The sequence below is a fragment of the Myotis yumanensis genome, unplaced genomic scaffold, assembly GCF_028538775.1.
Source record: "Myotis yumanensis isolate MYYU_CA2020_CCGP unplaced genomic scaffold, mMyoYum1.0.hap1 SCAF_11, whole genome shotgun sequence".
Classification (NCBI taxonomy): domain Eukaryota; kingdom Metazoa; phylum Chordata; class Mammalia; order Chiroptera; family Vespertilionidae; genus Myotis; species Myotis yumanensis.
Genome location: NW_027223762.1, coordinates 49,425,495 through 49,446,236, shown reverse-complemented (window position 1 = coordinate 49,446,236; position 20,742 = coordinate 49,425,495). Strand labels below are relative to the sequence as shown.

The window sequence follows — 20,742 nt, the reverse complement described above, 5'->3', positions numbered from 1 at the left end:
TGACTTGTTGAGAACGATATAGCTTCTGAAAGAGGATAATCTGAACTTGAATACCTTCTCCACCAGGTGACCTACCCTCTCAATGACTTTGTTTTCTCAAAGGAAGACTTAGAATACCAATACCTATTTTATAGAATGTTGGCGAGAATTCAAGCAAACAGCAGAGCGCCGGGCAAATTATAGACACTGAGCAGGTGTTAGCTTGTTTTTCCCCATCTCCTTGTCTTGCCCTCCATGGTTTCAATGTTGGCTTTTCGATTACCCATCAGATCTATAGATTCCACTCTGCTGCTGTCAGATAAGCTTTAAACAGAAGCCCCCAGTAGGAATTCGTTTTCTGTTTCTGCATGCGAAGGGAAGAATGCACCCAGGAAAAGTTCCCAAATACGATAAGCTTCCCCTAGGAATCTCTCCCACACTGTTGCACTGAGGGGCCCTGTCTGCCTGATCCCCACCCACCAGCAGTGATGTGAGGCCAAGAACAAGAATAGCCTGGTCAAGGCTATTGCTGACTGAGTTGACAGATGTGACTCCCACACACCTGTGGGTAGAATCAATTTGAAATTTTCAAGGGTCACTTGGTTATCTGAATACCTCACACCGGAGGCCGATGTTTTGCAGTGACCTCTTTCCCCCACTCCTCCCACAGAGACTCTCCTACGTGAGTGAACCGAGCCAAATGTGTTTGGAAAAAGGCCCATTTGCTGGCTGGTTGCCCTGTTTGGCAATGGCGCCGGTGAGTCCCTTTAAAGGTCAAAATGACTACATGGTGATTCAAAGGAACTAACATCCTCCCATCTGGCTGCATTTACAAAGGAGAAAGTTACAATTTCAAGTGATGACTAGTTCTATTTGCTTTCTCTAACTTCTTTACACAACCTCGTAGACAAGTGCTCAAAGCCTCCATCGCTCCCAAGTGTCTTCTAATGGGTTCATTCTGTGGCTAATATTTCTTCCTGGCTTATGACCAACCTGGATAACTTCAGTTACTGCAAAAATGACCCCCTTAACACAGCCAAATTGGAATAGCGGATTGTATATATACACACACTTACACATAAACCAGGGGAATTAACCAACCCCAGAACCCAGACCCTTTGCAGGTGGGTGATTCAGATGCATCAGAGGTCAAAGGTCATCCTGTTTTAATAAGCACCACCAGGAACTAGAAAGGGACCTAAGTGTTCTTACATAATCTGTTCAGGCTTCTGATATCTTCAGAAAGCTGTGCATGCCCCCCCTCCCCACCTTGTCCCCGAAGCTTTGACTAGTATCTTGAAATGATGTGCAGACCAGAGATGCATTTTCAAGAGGGTGTTACTGGCACATTTGCAGAAATGATGGAAAGCTCAGAGGGCCAAGAAGAGCACTTGAAACACAGACCCATGACATTTATAAATGATCCCTTATCTCATCCTGTCCTCCTCCTTCAGCCGCCTTCTACGGAGCCTGCTCCTGATTACCTGAGACAGAAAGAAAGTCATCCACCGAGGTGATGTCATCCACGGCCTCCGTCAGCACTCGGACCTGCTTCTCCCACTGGTCTTTGAAGACGTCCATGTTGTCCTGAGCAACTTTGCTCTGCGGCCGGGCAGCCAGCGTGAGAGCAGCATTGATGACCTATTTGTTCGAAACAGTCCAGGGACATATTGAAAACCCTGTTCAAAATACCATGTTGCAACTCTGGACCGTGTAGCTTCCTCGGATAAATGGGTTCTCAGGGTCCAGAAGGACAATCAAAAACATGAATGATAACAGATCCAGATACAGAGAAGCATTGATCAGACCGTCAAATCTCAGAGGGGAAGGTAGGGGAGGGTGGGGGTAAAGGGGAGAGATCAACCAAAGGACTTGTATGCATGCATATGAGCCTAACCAATGGACACAGACACCAGGAGGGTGAGGGCATGAGTGGGGGGCAATAGGGGGGATAAGGACACATATGTAATACCTTAATCAATAAAGAAAAAAACATTATTAAAAAAACATGAATAATGAGGTAGGTTATCATTAGCTTTCGTTTGCTTTGCTTTGCTTCTCTTTGAAGATACAGTAATTAGCATCAGGTTTCAGAAAGTGTTTACTGGACAAGTCCTGTTTATTTATCACAGATGTGGCAGCAACATAACTCCTGTTCTACATGTGCAAGCTTATAATTTAGTCGTTGAGACAAGGCAAATAGATACGGAGGGTTTAAATAACAGCCCCAAACAAAGAAAAGGAAGTCAATATGAGTGGGAAAGACAGTAATTGCCACAGTGACTCTGAAGAGACTGGAATAGTTAGATGTTTTTGGTTTTTTTGGTTGTTTTTTTTTATATAAAAGTAAGATTTGAAATAGCCCATGGATGTTGGTTAGCATGTTCCAGTGCAAGGAAAGAGGACAAGGGAAGGAGTGACATGAAGGCTGGAGTGTGGAAGGTCCTAAATATTAGGTCACCAATGGACTTTTTAAAAACAAACAAACATGTTTTTATTGATTTTAGAGACAGAGGAAGGGAGATAAAGAGAGACAGAAAGAGACATTGATTGGCTACCTTCTGCACGCCCTGTACTGGGGATTGAGGCAGAAACCTGAGCATGTGCCCTGACCAGGAATGGAACCCATGACCTTTTAGTGCATGGAGTGACCTTAACTAAGTGAGCCACACTGGCCAGGGCACCGATGGGCTTTTAAAATGAAGAGATTGAGGCTTACCTGGGGACACAGGCTGTCGATCTGGGTAGCTGCCATTCGGACCAATTTCACCCCTTCCTCATTGTTGGAGATGGAACAGGCCAAATTGGCAACCTGTATTGAAGAAAATTTGAGGGAAAATTATATTGAGACAGAGGAAAAGGGTACTGTTGCATGACCTTGCACCTTCCCTGGAGAGGGGCACATCCAGGAGAAATCCTTCACAGATAACATATGAGTACCCTTCAGTGTTGAACCGAATGGTACTAGTTTTAATAGTAAGCTAGGCATTTCTCCCAGAATAGGGTGCTAATAAATTATTGCTTTGGGATCCTCATGCACACACAATAATGCATTTAACTGCGTTGCTTTGAACCATTGTCTGCTATGAGCTTCCCTGATCCATCTACACTGTCACTTGAGCCCTCTAAAGACTCACCCCTGAGTGCAGAACATTGTGATTTTGGCCAAATCAGTATTTAATTCTGATCAGTGAGAGAGATGCTACAGGCAATGCTTTGGATTTAAAAGAGACTCATACTATGCTGAAAATCGGAGCCTCTACCCAAAGGAACTCAGAGCTGCCTGTCATGAAGATGTTAGTCCACAGTAACCAACTCAAATGCTTTCAGGGGCCACATAGGCCTGAGAAATGGATACAAGAGACTGGTATAATCCCTAGGCAACAGTGGAGCATGGAGCAAATGAGAACATGCAGGACTAGTATAAAGGCATGCAAGTTTCATATTTTTAACACGTGATACCATCCAAAACCAGCTGAACTGAATTCAAGTTCCAAGGTCAAGCATTTCAATTTGTGTTATGCCTTTTCTTCAAGGAGTGAAAATTGGTAATACAAGGTCAGATTGATTGGCCAAGGGCAATAGCACACAAAACCACCATCAAAACACTGATCCGTCCCATCAGGCTCATGTCAAGAGGACAGGAGGATGGGGATTAGAAAGAGCAAAGGAGAAGAGAAGGGCCATCAGGCCCAGGAGGAGGAGGGCAAATAGAACAAGTGATTAGCAGAGAGACAATCCCCAGCAGCCTCCTGGCCACCTGACCCGTTGTATCTGGCTCACTTCCGCTCTCTAAAATCAGGCTGCTTTCCTACCACATCTTAATGCCCTCGGAGACCGCACTGCACTACACATGTGTATAGTTCCTCGTGTGAAAGGAACCTCAGTTAGACTGTGGGGAGCAGTGGGAAGAGCACAGAACTAGAGATCGCTCTGAGGACTGTTCCTGATCAACAAAAGGGGATGGGTAGATGGTAATACTAGAAATACCTTCAAATACCACTACAGTGAATCATTAATCCAAAGAATCCAGTTTTGAAGCTTTTAGGGACATGTTAACTCTATTACAGTAAGAATATATGCTATGAGAAACCACAGACTGAGTTCCAAATATTATGATGTAGTTTCTTATATGTAATAGCTTTCCTTTGATTCTTCAGATAGTTTTCACTATTTAACTTAGTCTTCAGAATAAGTCCATGAGAAAGATAAATATACCTTACTATATCCATTCACAGGATACTAAAGGCCCAGGTGTATGAGGCTCCGTGGAGGCAGAGCACAATCTAATAACAAAAGTTCTCAATTTATTTTTTGTTGTATCATACTAGAGACCCAGTGCATGAAAATTCACGTACTGGAGGGGGCTCCCTCAGCCCAGCCTGCCCCCTCTCACAGTCTGGGAGCCCTCAGGGGCAGGAGGCAACTCGGTGATCAGGGAAAAGGGATGCCCCATCACACCTCTGCTGCTGCCACTGCCGGCAGCGCAAGCCTCAGCTGGCCCTGGGTGGCTGGGCAACCAACATCCGAGGCTTGCCTGTGCCTCGGGCGGCCCTGGGCGGCTGGGGGACTGAGGGGACTAGGGATCTCCAGAGGCAGGTATGCAGAGCCTGCCGCCCCAGCGGGGCTGAGGGGACTGGGCACCACCATCTTTGAGGATGGGGCAGTCAATTAGCATATTCCCTTCTTATTGGCTGTGGGTGCCGCCATCTTTGTGACGGCGTGAGGGTTATTTAGCATGTTCTCTCTTTATTAGATAGGATTGTCTCCATTCTGCATTTTATTAATATTTGTCATATTTGTATTCAAGTGTGTTTTATATTCCAAATGCCAGATTAATAATTGGTGCTCAATACATGTTTATTGAATTAAATAGCTTTTAGTATTTTTATTTTTATTGCATATAGTGATTTGTAATATATCATGGATTAAAGATACTCTCAAAGATAAACTTAAATTCCCCCTTTAATTTGTCTAGAAAAATTTCTGCATTATCTTCTAACACATGGTTACCAATAGTATGGTGCTAAACAATGGTTCCTACATTCTGGTCCATTGTTTGAGTCCAGAATGCTGTGGCATGAGAAAAATCAGGATGCTATGGTGAATTTCCAGATAGATAGAATTTTATATTAAATACATATATCTTTTAATCTTCAATTAAAGTCTTCCCATTTCTGCTGTTGAACAACCTTCCATTTTATGAAAATAAATTTCAGATAATAGTTTTGTTTGTTCTTTATCATCTTGCTTGGTGTATGACAGAAACTTGTGGTCACACTTTTGCATAGCAGTAAACATAGCAGTTTGGTATGACTCCATGTAACAACAATATGAAAACTTAAATAATGACTCAGAAACCAGTCTTGGGCAATATTTGCTGTATTTTTATAAGAAGAAGAGGTAGAAGTACCCATATTCTTACATATATCTACACTAATAAAAGAGAAACATGGTAATTAGCGTACGACTGCTACCCTTCCCATTGACTAATCAGCATATCCTTATGCAAATTAACTGTCAGCCAAGATGGCGGCCAGCAGCCAGGCAGCTGGAAGCGAACATGAGGCTTGCTTGCTCCAGGGACTGCAGACTCCAACGTTCCCTGCCTGACTTGCCGGCCTCTGAGTTGCAACTCTAAGCAACTATGTACTATGTTGCAAATAAGAAGCTGAAACCAGCTTTCCGCCAGCCGGGATCTCAGAGCTGAAGTTATACATTGTTTCGATTATAGAATGGCAAACAAACCAGATACGAAGCCTCAGAGCTAGAGCCAGAGCTAAAGCTGGCCCAGAATAAAATAAAAAAAGAGAAAAAAAAGGAGTGGTTAGGAGCTTCAGTCAGCCTGAAAGCAGCCCTCAGCCCCTCACCCAGACTGGCCAGGCACCCCAGTGGGGACCCCCACCCTGAAGGGTGTGTGACCAGCTGCAAACAGCCATCATCCCCTCATCCAGGCTGGCCAGGCAGCCCAGTAGGGACCCCCACCCTGATCCAGGACACCCTTCAGGGCAAACCAGCCGGCCCCCAGGCCTCTATCCTATATAGTAAAAGGGTAATATGCCTCCCAGCACCGGGATCAGCGTGACAGGGGGCAGCACCCAAACCCCCTGATCGCCCTGCGGCTCTGTGTGTGACAGGGGGCGGGGCCACAACCTCCCTATCCGCCCTGCTCTGTTCTTGACAGGGGAAGGCGCCCCAACCCCCTGATCCGCCCTGCTCTGTGTGTGACAGGGGGCGGTGCCCTAACTCCCCTATCGGCCCTACTCTGTGCATGACAGGGGGGAGCTCCCCAACCCCCTGATGGGCCCCGCTCTGTGCGTGACAGGGGGCAGCACCCCAACCCCGATTGGCCCTGCTCTGTGACAGGGGGTGGCGCCGCAACCTCCCCATCGACCCTGCCTTGAGTGTGACAGGGGGCAGTGCCCCAGCCCCCCAATCGGCCCCACCCTGAGTGTGACTGAGGGTGGCATTGCAACCTCCTGATCCGCCCTGCTCTGTGCATGACAGGGGGCAGTGCCCCAACTCCCCAATCAGCCCGTCTCTGAGCCCGACCAGGGGCTGCACTTAGGGATTGGGCCTGCCCTCTGCCACCCAGGAGCAGGCCTAAGCCAGCAGGTCGTTATCTCCTGAGGGGTCCCAGACTGCAAGAGGGCACAGGCCGGGCTGAGGGACTGCCCCCTCCCCCAGTGCACAAATTTTTGTGCACCAGGCATCTAGTATGTGTGTGTGTGTGTGTATATATATATATATATATGAATAAGAGAACCAGATGTGTATCTCTTTTTTTTTTTTTAAAGATTTTTTATTGACTTTTTAAGACAGAGAAAGGGAAACGAGGAGAGGGAGGGAGAGAAAGAGAGAGATGGAGAGAGGAACATGGATGTGAGAGTGAAGCACTGACCAGCTGCCTCCTACATACCTCCAACTGGGGACTGAGCCCACAACCGTGCATGTGTCCCAACTGGAAATTGAAGTGGTGACCTTTTGGTGCACAGGATAATGCCCTACCAACTGAGCCACACAGGCCAGGGACAGATTATGTATCTCTTGATGGAAGGATATAACATTACTTATGAAATGTTTTTGCCAAAAACAAACAAAATGGGAAATGATCTACCTTAGAATTTACAGGAAATTCAAGAGACAAAGAAACATGTGAAATAAAACCACATAAATGCAATCATGAAAATCCTGATGATAATAAACTGGTAAGAAAAAGTCAGATCTTTTTTGATTCCTGAATAGAATAAATAAACTATAATACACCCATCCATAATATGCAATTAAATAAATACACGATAAAAGTACATTGTGAAACAAATAAATTTAAGTATTGATTAAATTTTTGATGATATTAAGGAGTAATTTTTCTTTAGAAGAGACAATTTCATGCCATCTAAACTTTCATTTTTCTGCAGATTTCAATCTGCAAACACATGCTTTTTTAGTTCTCATATTACTTTTATTTAAATATGTAACTTTTTAAAAGATGGGTAAAAAGGAGTTGATATTTTAAAGTATGCTAATAATATTTATTTTGAGTGTCATGGCTTTTAGAGTTAAATATGGAGATGCTTATGGATGAAATCATATGTTTGCGATTTTCTTTACATTATTTAGGGCAGGGGAAATGGGTATAAGTATAGAGAAAACAAGATTGACCATTAGTTCATAATTATTGAAGGTGGATAATAATATATGATGGTTCATTATGCATACTCTACTTTCGCTTGAAATTTTCCATAATATTTTTTAATTAAAATAACACCCATAGCAACCACGATCTATTACATCCCCAGCTCTGGTGAAACACTTTCTTGCACTTGGATGACTCTCAGAGGCACAGAATAAGTTAGGGAGAACTCTGAGCATGGGTGGAATTAAGCTTGCAGACAACAGAGCACTACCAGCCTGAGCCTGTGAGAGGAACCTCTAACAGGAATACTCTAACAGGTGACTTATACACCTTCACTCCAGACCTCAGTCTCCTGCCCATGCTGAATGCAGGTCCCCAAGAAGAAGCTACACCTGGAGCCTTAGGGCAGAGAAGAGCGGCAGTGAGGAGATGCCAATCCGTGACTTCTACATGGTGATAATGAATTTTTCCTTGTGTATCTTTTGAAATGTTTCTTCATCCTTAGTTCAAATAAATTCTATCATGACTTAGATCTAATGTGGGAATATCACTGCCCAACAGAAATCTTAGTAGGGGGGATAGTACTAGCAACACTTAGCAAAAAAATAAAGAGTTGGCAACTCCAGATAGTTCTTCAATTATTTATTCTCTTTAATTTACTGATCCATAAGTGCTAAAGTCTGGCAGCCTCCATTCCACTATGTATTCCTGCTCTTAAAGTCCACTTAAAATCAGAATTTCACTTCCCTTGTATTGTACTCTGAAACATTCGGAAAATATTTCCAATATGATGCTAAGGATTTCACTATCTCCAGAGGCAGGCTTGTATATTTTAAATTGGTCATGGACTCAATCCAAAGTCCTACCTTCCTTATTTTCCTTTGGCTTCCCTTTCTGCTTCTCACTAGATCACAGGCATTGTAGTGACTCTGAACAAGGTTTTATATATTGTGACTTCTAGAATTCTGGCAGCAAATACTACATTTCAGTCTTGAGGCAATAATGCAGCTTGAATTGCCACCTAACATTTCAACACCAGTCCAAGACCACTGCACACAATAGGTTAATAATTGATTTAAATGACCGGATATTTAACTATAGCTCTTATGTTATAATATCATATCAGAAACTCTGATAAAAATGTCCTATTTTCCAAATCACAATATTTTCTCCTTAAAAACAATTTAGCATAATTTTCCTAATTCGGAGAGAAGAGGAAGGGAATAGTAGACTAAAATGATTAGACATTTCAAAAAGATTAATGGCAATAACAATGTAAACAACAGACCATTAATAGATTTGTGTTACTAGATTTTACCCCAAAAGATATTGAGCAACATGATTCATTTTTTAAATTTTTTTTAATCCTTACCCGGACATGGTTATTGTTTTTTAGAGAGAGGGGAAGAGAGAGCGGAGAGAAACATTGATCAGCTGCCTCTGGCACTCACCCCAACTGGGGACTGAACCCACAACCTGTGTATGTGCCCTGGTTGGGAATTCAACCCTCGACCTTTCAGTGTAGGAGATGACAACACTCCAACCAACTGAGCCACACCAGCCAGGCAGGGTGGGTATGAATAAATTTAATAGAATTTTGAAACCTGCTTGAGTCAACCAAGCAAGTAGCATTTATGGGCTGGCTCAGGCCTCTGCTTCCTCCACTCTTGAATTGTTTACTGCTAAGTTGAATCAACAAGAATCATTTGACCTTCCTAGAGGCTTAGAAAACAATAAAGTATGGCATTGACTAATGCTGCACTACTTTGATTGATTTGGGATTTCTGAAAGTGACGAGGTCCATGAATAAAGGGAGCACAGCTCCATGGTGAACTAATCATACTAAATTCCTAGCAATCTTTTATGAAAGGAATAGTCATCCCCTTTACCCATCCCCCACACCCTGCCCTCCTGCATAACTCTGGGAGCTTAATGGATTTGGGGAAGTAGCAACTGAAAGTACTGGGCCAGATTTTCTACCTCAGACTTACTGCCTTAAAGATGGTTATCTTAGAGAAAAGAAGGAAGGTTAGTAGTCATCACTAAATTGTGTGCTGTCTACAAGAACGGTATGGATTCAGAAAAAGGAGCAATCAGGACTCCTGGGTGGGAGTCAGTAAACATGTCATAGAGAGTTAAGAGATCCATCTGACAATGTTTCTTTTCTGATTGCTGATTAGCATAATCTCCTGGATGCTCAAAAATTATATTGTCTGCTCTTCTGGAAGCACATTGTATAAGTAGATGAAGCAAACAATAATGTCAGCAGGATTAGAAAGACAGTAAACCAGCAAGGAAGGCTGGTGCTGTTTCCAAGAAAGTAACTTGCTCCTTGATCTGAATTTATACTGCAACTGGCATCCATCCCTAACTTTTTTAAAAAGATATATTTTGATTTCAGAGAGAAAGAGAAAGAGAAATAGAAACATCAATGATGAGAGAGAACCATCAATTGGCTGCCTCCTGCACAACCCCTGGGGACTGAGCCCACAACCTGGGCATGTGCCCTGACTGGGAATGGAACCATGACCTCCTGGTTCATAGGTTGATGCTCAACCACTGACCCACGCCGGCCAGGCCATCCCGAACTTTTAATAATTACTTTAGCTGATCAAGAATCAAGAGAAATTCCAGGGACACTGATAGGAGAGTTAAAATGGACAAAAATCAGAAAGGTGTGGAACCCTCATGAGAATATATTGTGACCACTTAAAATACAAGGTATTTTTTAAAATATATTTTATTGATATTTTACAGAGAGGAAGGGAGAGAGATAGAGAGTTAGAAACATCGATGAGAGAGAAACATCGATCAGCTGCCTCCTGCACATCTCCCACTGGGGATATGCCCGCAACCCAGGTACATGCCCTTGACCGGAATCGAACCTGGGACCCTTCAGTCTGCAGGCCGACGCTCTATCCACTGAGCCAAACCGGCTTCAGCGGCACAAGGTATTTTTAATCACAAAAAAAGATCCTGCATAGCTCAAAGTTCCAGATGAGTAGCATAGCATGGCTGTGAAATTTGGTTTTGTGTGGACACCGCTACAGAAAGCGGGTCCATCTCAAAAATGCCATAGTCTCGTTTGAACACTTAAAGAAAAACCAAAATGCCTAGAAGGCTGAGCTTTAATTAGACATTAGAAACCTCTACTAATAAAGTATTTAGGCATTTAACTCCACAGAGATATGAGGTGCATCAGAAAGAAAACAGGACATTTTCTTCCATCCTGGCCCTGGAAATCAAATGACAGGGTTTTGTTTTGTTTTTAATATTCGTGATTCTGGTCAAGTTCAGATGCCAGTGCATATTTGGTGCACTCAACCCCCAAACACTTTATCATTTCATTTCATTAATTTTTACAGCTTGAGGATACCTACTGGTGTTTCAAGAATACACTAACGAAGTAAATCAGAATAGCAATTCGGAGTTTTATAACGTATTTGCTCATCATCATTGTAAATTTGAGGATAAAATGAACTTGTTTACTATTAAAAGGGAATTTATGGAATTTCCAGTCACTACGTCATATGGCCACATAAAATCAAAAAGACAACAGAGGTGCCCAAATTCCATGCACATCTATTCTAATGATCATGGAAGTGAAGAATGCTGTGGTATCCGTCTAAAGACTTATTCAGTTATCCACACTGATAGGATGAGCACACAAAAAGGTACTAATATATATATGTGCCAGTCTTATCTAGAATTTCAAGGGTCCTATAGAACATGCCTCTGCTATTACAGGTGGAATTTTACAATTCACTAAGAGATAAAATACATTTCCCTAAGATCCTTGAGAGGCAAGGCAGAAGCAGCTGATGTTAAGACAGGGATTTGACCTTATGATGATCATGGGCCTCCACCAAGGATGGTCCTAAGAGAAGACATAATGGCAACCTTCACGACTTGATGAGGAGTGCCCCAATGGTCTGGCCACCCCAGATAACGTCTATAGCAGTGTCTCCTCCTGGCTCAGGTATTTTTGGAATCCTTTTTTTAAAATATTTTTTTATTGATTTCAGAGAGGAAGGAGTAAGAGAGAGAGACAGAAACATCAATGATGAAAGAGAATCATTGATCAGCTGCTTCCTGCAAGCCCCACACTGGGGATCAAGCCTCCAACCAGGGCATATGGCCTGACCAGGAATGGAACCATGACCTCCTGGTTCATAGGTTGATGCTCAACCACTGAGCCACACCTGCCAGCCTGGAATCCTTTTAAAATGAGATGAGTTTGTCAACCTGATTCCAATAACTGAGGTTCTGAAGGATAAAGGAGAAAACAGGGATCATTTGATCTGGGAGGGATGTCTCAGTAGAGGCACCAAGACCCAGGGGGCTTTTTCATGGTTCCATTTTAAATGGCTTCTCTAAAGCATCTGATAATTATTTTATATATTTTACCTTTTTAAAATCATATAACCGTAAGAGTCTGGGCTTTAGAATCAGGCAGTTGAAGGTCACATCTTGACTCTTATTCTTGCCAATGAACTTTAGTGCTGTGAGCCTCAATTTTGACAACCATACAATATAAATATAAAAACAACAACAAACTGGTAATAAGATTGAAATAAAAAATGGATAGAGTGCCTAACCCAACTGTCAGTAAAGATTTGACAGATGTTACTTTCATATTGTGATTGGTCACTATGAAAGTAAAAGAAATATTTTAATAACACCCAAACACTGATGTATGTGTTCAGCCATGCAAATACTGAGTACCGAAAACCTGCCTTATACAGAGGTGATCCATATTTTTGTATTTCCTAGAGTAGCTTCTATTTTGGTGAAATTAAGTAAATGCATTTTTTAAAGTTCATATTATAAAAGTTATGACAGAGGAAATGAAATGGAAGCAGTGATGGAGAGAGAGTAAAGGGGTGTCTGTAAGTGATTATTTGCATAGTTTATCCTTTACTTATGAAAAACTTTTATAAAGTTGCAATCTTAGTATGTGTCTTTGTGTCACTACTTAATTTCTTATAGAGCAAGTATTTTCTAGACTCTTTATATACTTATAATTCTCTTTTTTAATAATTGAATAAGATTCTCAAACATTTTTGCTTTATTATTTGGTAAGTCAATTTCCTGTTGTCAGACATTTAAAGAAGCCTCCGATGTTTGCTATTACCTAAAACAAAGTTACATACATCTCCACGCACCTAACTTTTGCTCCTGTCAGAAGGGTACTTTCTGAGTCAGGGACGCTATTATGGCACTTGTTTACATATGGCCGTAGTGCCTGCTGAAAGGTCCCCAGCAATGAATGAATGGATTCTCCAGTGTCACGGATATTATAGCTCATATTCCTCAACACTGTTTCTCCTTGCCTTCTTGGCCGCCATATAATCCGAATGTCTTTCCAACCTTCATTCTACAAACCACAGTGGAAATAAGGATTGCTAAAGAGTCATTTCATGTTTCCCCCGGCAAGACTGTGAACTGCAGGACAAAAGCACCGGTACTCAATTCCAATATTTTTATTTTACTAAATCTCACCACTTCCTTCATGCCGTGTGAAGTAGAGCACCATTCAACTTGTCATAACCTAGTCACCCCTAGAAGGGGGCCGAGTTCCATGATCTGGAATCGGGAACAAGCATATGTTCTAGATGCCATCTGTTTTTGAAGTTTACTATCAAATCGGCACTCAGCCACTAATACAAAATGAACCTCGTACAACATCCCGCCACATGGTACCCGGAAGCAATGTCTCCCTGGTCCCACCAGGCTTCCTACCCTCGCCTGTACTTACACACCTATGAGAACACAAATCTGCATCCCTAGGGCTCCTCAGGGATGCGAAACAGCTCTCTTGCCTGTATTCTTAGGTACACACGCACCACGAGCAAATGCTGTTTGCATGCCTCTGCCCAAATTAAAGTGATCAGTCTGCCCTGGTCACTTTAATGGAGGTAATCACCAGCTCACATTCATGAACAAATTGATGTGCTTGCTTCATAGCTGAATCACACAGCATAAATCTCTACCCTTCATATATAAAAACCTCAGTGGCTTAAAATAATGCAATAAAGTACCACCTAATGCCTTCTTGATGTCTGTTCATCAATAACGTGTGGTTGTGTGAAAAGGATAGGAAAGACTTAGCATATGTTACTAAAATCATGCAAAAAGTGCAATGCCCTTTTAATTACGATAGGCATCCTGGGGTTTTGTTTGGTCCATCCTTTCACTGAGGACCTGAATTATTACTCTCCACTCTTATTGGTTTCTCAGAGTCCCATGTAAGTAAGTGAGATATTAGTTGACCTTCATTATGTGAGATGAATAGCTCCTACTGCATATTGGTGGGCTACACTGATGCATCCAGTGCTTGACTTTTACCAGAAGCCAAGGAATGTTTGCAGAATATCTAAATAAGTAAATGCAGGTATAGGTATTCTCCATTGCCTGGTCTCAGATATTTCAAGATGATAGGCACAAGTGTGGAGTTAAGGCCATAACCACAGTGAAAAGAGACTCTAACCATCCTAACCAATATTACATCTGACCTCCAGCCCCTTTGTACAGAATTACAACTTGATGAAGGTGACAGTTACAAGTCCCCACTTCTTCTACTTTATGCCCCAGGGTTGTTTTTGTTTGTTTGTTTGTTTGGAGGTACAGGCCAGCAGAGGCAAGTGCCTCCACCAAATGAGCTCTTAGCAATGAGCTCAGGTTCAATTCCAAGTCCAAATGTTCCTGAAGACTTTTCATTCACACAAATCTCTATTCTAAAGCTCTCCAGGGTTACTGCCTGCACCACTGGCAGCTACTTACCATGTACTATTGTTTCATTCCTTATCTGTGGTATGTGTGGTATAGATGAATGAATACATACATACAGAATTGGAAATATAGATATACCTATGGGATGAAGCCAAAGTAGGTTTACAGTTGTGAATATGCGAGACACAATTTAGTCTTGTATTATTTATTAACGTATTGTATTATTTTCCACATAGACCTACTTTTGCCCAGTGCTACATAGATATTGTGTGTGTTCAATTAAATTTCAACCTCCTTAAGATATGGTTGTTTTGTTCATCCTTGTGGCCCCTATGGCTCCCCGTACAAGATCTTGCACCCAGAAGATATGATCATGGTTTCTGAATGTTTTCTGACCTCCTGGCACTTACCTCTGTTGAGTCCTACTCCCTCTTAGGACTGTTTTCCCAGCAAAGTATGCTAACCGATTAATCAAAGTAACTATTCACTAAGGTAATACTTTCTCCTCCTAGAGAAAATATTCTCCAATATATCCCTCCTAATATAACATCTTAACCCAATTCACATGTTCCCGAGTCCTTAAGAACTTTAAAATGTACATTGTAGAAGCGTCAAGCTCCCCAGGGAAGCCATCGGGAAAATATGCAAGGGCAGCGATCTTTCTTTAAGCTCCGTCATCTTTATCTAAAACTTCTGTCTTTACTGCCTCTGGTCACCTGATTTCGTGAAGAGGCTTATTGGAACACATCTTTGCCCACTCACTTACATATTGTCTATGGCTGCTTTTCCATAACAAGGGCAGATTGAACATTTGCAACAGAGACCTCAGGGCTCACAACTTCGGGTCTCCTTTGATTTACACCTAGGAATGTTTTTCCCCAGTTACCTAACCTCATCAGCCCAGTTAGTATAAGCACCCCCTTCACTTTTTCTTACCTGCAGCCTTTTCTGGCCTCAGTCCTGTAGGACACAGCCAACAAAAGCCTCCCGCTTTCATTGATAAACAAGTTTTTACAAATTTCTCCCAAGCTGGAGACTCCCTTGTTGCGTGCCCTGCATCCCCTTCCATTTATGGGTCACAAGCCCAGACTGATGCCTACAAGTATGCCAGAGCTGCTCAGCTCTAAAAGCAAACTCATTTCCTTTGTGCTCAGAAGAGAGCAGAGCAGTGTCAGAATGTGAGCTCCAGATTCATTCCATGTCACCTGCCACATGGAACCTCTTTCTTTCCAAGGTGACCTTCAAGTCATTACTTCCACCTTGTTGGGCAACTGCTACAGATATTTCAGTACAGATCCCTGGCCAGGCTTGGACCCCAGATGCATCCTGGTTTCATCAATAGGCCCTCGGGAGACCATGGTCAGGTCTAGAAGGAAGGAGCAGCTGTGCTTGCAAAAGCACATGTCAACTCACAGCCAAGGTTATGTTCATAAGCCACGCTCCCAGACATAGGCCAAGCCCACAATGCCCTTCAAATGGTCCTCGGCTTGGCAACTTTCTACAGGAGAACTATTTTGCTGTCATCCTCAGTGGATCAGCTTTTCCCTGAGCTGAAACAGTCACCTGGGTGAATGGCCAGTCTGCCTGCTGCCTGACCTTTCAATCTGCTATGATAGAAAAAAAAAAAGCTGATGATGGCTCTCTGATGAATAGTCCCAGAGAAGAGCAAGGAAGGAAGGAGGAAATTCTATGCATCTTGCTTCTGTTCTGCTTTGAACTCTCCAGGCTGTTTATGTAACTGTGGGCTTTTGCCTCAAATAGGTTCTGCAATTGCTTCTCCATAGGATCCGGGTTTAGCAAGAGTACTTGTTGTGGGAGCACCAATCATATTGTGTGTGCCCATAGAGGAAGAGAGAAAGGGGGCTATGAAGATACTTGGGGGTTATCATCAATGGAAATACTCTTATTTAAGTAAGCAATAATTAAAATTACAGCATTCCCTGAAGCCTGTGTAATTTTCTAACTTTCAAAGGGCTTAAATCCTATTATTTCACACAAGAATATATTATCTGTTCGGATACAGATGTACAATTTTTAATTGGCATTTTTAGTGAGGAAATATGACTTCCTCACTAAAGTTATGCCCGTGTGCTGAATGTAGCCAGTGGCTTGTTTTTGTATGGTCTTCAAGCAAACAATGATATTTGACCAATACACACACACACATATGTGAGAGCCTATGCTATGTGACTCACAAACCCTAAGATACTTACTGCTCACCGAAACCGGTTTGGCTCAGTGGATAGAGTGTCGGCCTGTGGACTGAAAGGTCCCAGGTTCGATTCCGGTCAAGGGCATGTACCTTGGTTGCGGGCATATCCCCAGTGGGAGATGTGCAGGAGGCAGCTGATCGATGTTTCTCTCTCATCGATGTTTCTAACTCTCTATCTCTCTCTCTTCCTCTCTGTAAAAAAATCAATAAAATATATTTTAAAAAAAAAGATATTTACTGCTCTTAACAATAAAGTCTGCTAACCCCTGGAATCTGACACTGTGATAAATATGAAGACTGCTCTGGCACTTGTTTGCTTTCAGACCAGAAGATAAGTTGTCCCAACTGCTCCAATCTTAGAAGGCTCTGCCTCTGTTCAGTGAAGCCCTCTGTGCTGACGTCACTTCCCACCTCTTCTCTGGTAATGTTCCTCACTCCTTCCTATGTATTGATTTACATTTACCTGAACTACATTACAGCCTCCATCATTTCAGCAGATTTAGCTTTTCCAAAGATCCTGTCTATCCTCAGTTTGAGAATGTTCCACAGAATATGCCCTAGACTTTTAAGCGAATTCACAAGGAAGAAGTGCAAAAAAGCATGCTATAAGCACCATGTCTACAATACGGGCAAAACTCCTAAAGGGTGCACTTTTCAGAGAGCTGCAGTCCTCTGAATGAATATGTCCTGTGTGTGGGGGGTATACCTCTATGTGCCTGTACCCATGAGACCCTAATGCCTAAAGTCAGGAGTCCGGTTCATGGGGACAGAATAAGGGATAACTTTATTACTCAAGGCACTATGTCCACAGGCCCACAGGAGGTCTACCACCTGGGGTGAGTTAGAAACCCAGAATCTCAGGTCGCCCCAGCCCTTCTGTATCACAGTTCACATTTTACAGGATCCTCAGGTTAATTCTCAGACACATTGCAATTTGAAGAGCATTGGCATAATGCCACTGGTGTGAGATATGAAAATGGACCATTCTGCCTCTTGGGCAAGTAAGTTGCTTTCTTTAAATTGTCAAGTCATCCTCTGTAAAAGTATTTCCATGCCTACCACTCATGAGAAGGATAAACTGTTACAAGGTATCAAGGGAATAAGTGTTCCCCAGAAGGTCAATTCCTGTTATATGATTATATAGTGAACAACTATAATATAGTAAATACTAATGCATGGTAAGAAAAGTTATTTGATGGGAAATGTTGGATAATTTGGTCTGTTTTCTGCAAATGACTTGACACTGGCTATAGGAAATCGGTGACTAACTCATATAGGAATATAATGTATAACTCAGAAGGGATTTTTAGCAACCTGCTAATGAAATGGTTCTGGTCTTAGTTGCACATTCTAATCACTGAAACATTAAACAAAAAATACTGATGCAGAAGCCTGACTTGAGATGCTGGAGTGGGGCTTACCCATAGATAAACTTTTGTGGGGGTTTTTAACCTCACACAAAGATATGGTTGTTGTTTTGTTTGTTTGTTTTTATTGACTTTAGAGAAGAAGGAAGGGAGAGAGGGAGGAGAGGGAAAGAGAGAGAGAGAGAAAGAGAGAGATCCATGTGACCAGGATTAAACCTGCAATGTAGATATGTGCCCTGATCGGAAATTAAACCCATAACCTTTTGGCATTGGGATGACACGCCAATCAACTGAGCTACCTGGCCAGGGCCCATCAGTAGATTTTTATTTTTAAATTCCACTGGATGATTCAAGTGTCCAGCCAAGGTTGAAAATCACTGATCTAATCCAAACACTTTCTCCGGTGCTCCATCAGCATACATTTACCAAAGAGAATTATTCCAAAGGCCTTAGAAGATTTGCCCTTGGTCATGCAGCTAAGTTGCTGCAAAATGGAGGCCAGGATCGAGGTCTCTGTTTTTGTCATTCTTACCATGGATGAGCAAACTCCCAAGAAACAGTACAGAAACCACGAAAAACTCCCAAGAAGCATTAAAGAAAAACATAGATGGCTCAGATCCATTTTCAGATTCTGAGGCACCTGGGTGTTGGTGTGGACTAGACACAGGGATTTTTAAAGTTATATATATATATATATATATATATATATAGAGAGAGAGAGAGAGAGAGAGAGATATTGATAGATATTATATATTCTTTTAAATTTATTTGAGAGAGAGGGGAAGGGAGGAGAGAGATAGAAACATCAATTAGAGAAAAACATCATTGATCAGTTGCTTCCTGCATACACCCTACTGGGGATCAAGCCTGCCACCCAGACATGTGCCCTGATAGGGAATCAAACCAGTGACCTCATGGTTCATGGGCTGATGCACAACCACTTAGCCACACCAGCTGGGGTAGACATAGGGATCTTAAAGCTCCCCAGCTAATCCTAATGTGCAGCCCATGTAGAGAACCGTCTCCCCACTCTAAATTTAATCTAAATATATCCCAAGAACTAGAAACACCAATCAGAAAGGATATATGCACCCCTATGTTCATAGAAGCACAATTCACCATAGCTAAGATTTGTAAACAGCCTAAGTGCCCATCAGCAGATGAGTGGATTAAAAAACTGTGATACATCTACACAGTGGAATACTATGCTGTTGTAAAAAGTAAGAACTCTTACCATTTGCAACAGCATGGATGGAGCTCGAGAGCATTATGCTAAGCGAAATAAGTCAGTCAGAGAAAGATAAATATCACATGATCTCACTCGTTTGTGGATTATAATGAACAACATAAACTGATGAACAAAAACAGATCCAGAGACAGAGAAGCATTGATCAGATGCTCAAACCTCAGAGGGAAGGCAGGGGAGGGTGGGGGTAAGGGGGAGAGATCAACCAAAGGACTTGTATGCATGCATATAAGCCTAACCAATGGACACAGACACCAGGGGGTAAGGGCATGAATGGGAGTGGGGGGCAGGGAACGAAGGGATAAGGATACATATGTAATACCTTAATCAATAAAGAAAAAATAAATAAATCCAATTATAGAGTTTCTAAGTAAATAAGTGTTTCCCCCTCCTCTAAGTCTTTAGTCTGTGTCCATCTTCTTTGATATCTGCTTAATGAAGACAGACCAGGGAGAGCCATGGAGAAGATTTCTCTTTCCCAGTGTTTTCCAAGATTTCCCCATCATGGGAATTGCCTGGGTACTTAAGCTTGCATTTCACCAAAGGATTCTAAATCTGGAAGTCCATAATGGGCCTGACAATTTGTTTCAAAACACTCCCCAGGTGGCACTTATGAGGCAAATTTCAGAAAACCCTGGACCAGCAGCAATAGCATCACTTGGAACTCATTAGAAATGCACATTGTTAGCCCTGCCCCAGCCCTGAGGAGTCAGCAGCTCTGGGTGGGGCCAGCCATCTGCATCTTAACCAGCCCACCAGGTGATCTGGATGCATGGTCAAGTCTGAGACCCATAAATCTACCACAAAGTCTTCATTTCATTAATGGGCCTGGGTTCCTCCTCTCTAGCCAACAGGAATTTCCCCTCCACAACATCCATTTTGCTTTTTTTAAAAAAAGAAAAATCATCCCCATATCACTTTTTGCAAGTCTATAACAGTAAGTAGTTTGGAAGTTCTTGGTTTTTTTTAAACACTTTTAATTAGAGAGGCCTAATTACTATCATAATTCATGAGTATTCTGGGTAAGAGTTGAGACCCTGTGATTTGACACAAAAAACACATTTTGCTGGGCATTCGGGGTGGTGAAATCAGCTAGGTCATCTTGCTCTTAGATTCTTCCCCTGAAATGTTGACCTGTGCACCCACAGTGACCATCTTTAATCACCCCGCACCCCCAATGTTACAAGGGCCACAAGAGGAGGATAAACACCCATATATAGTTATCTTCTTAGAGAAGTTCACATTCAAGAGAATCCTGCATGCCTGAGCAGTGCTTAAGGCCCTTTGAAGGTTATTATTTCTTTCAATCCTCACAACACTTGAAATAACACAAGAGTTTTATTTGTGTGAGTATTAATTGTACACTTTCTGAAAAAGCTTTGTATGTATTTTCTCATTATAGCTTCACAAAACCCTATGCGGCAGGTACTATCATCATTCCCATTTTATAGATGAGGAAATTAAGGCACCAGAGGTTCCCAAGGTCACACCACAGTAAGCAGAAAAGTCAGGTTTGAACTCCAGCAGGCTAAATCCAAAGCCTATTCAACAAAAGTCTATGTGATGCTCA

General features: G+C 42.2%; 1 protein-coding gene across 2 annotated transcripts in view; it reads right to left on the bottom strand.

Moving 5' to 3' along the window:
• CTNNA2 (catenin alpha 2) overlaps nt 1-20,742 on the bottom strand; it is a 1,104,237-nt gene that overhangs the window by 96,494 nt on the left and 987,001 nt on the right. For both annotated transcript variants that reach the window (XM_070429588.1, XM_070429589.1), the window contains exons 10-11: nt 2,699-2,791; nt 1,464-1,620 (exon numbers count right to left, since the gene is read on the bottom strand). In XM_070429588.1, the coding sequence (XP_070285689.1) occupies nt 1,464-1,620; nt 2,699-2,791 (250 nt within the window). The remainder of the gene's footprint in view (nt 1-1,463; nt 1,621-2,698; nt 2,792-20,742) is intronic.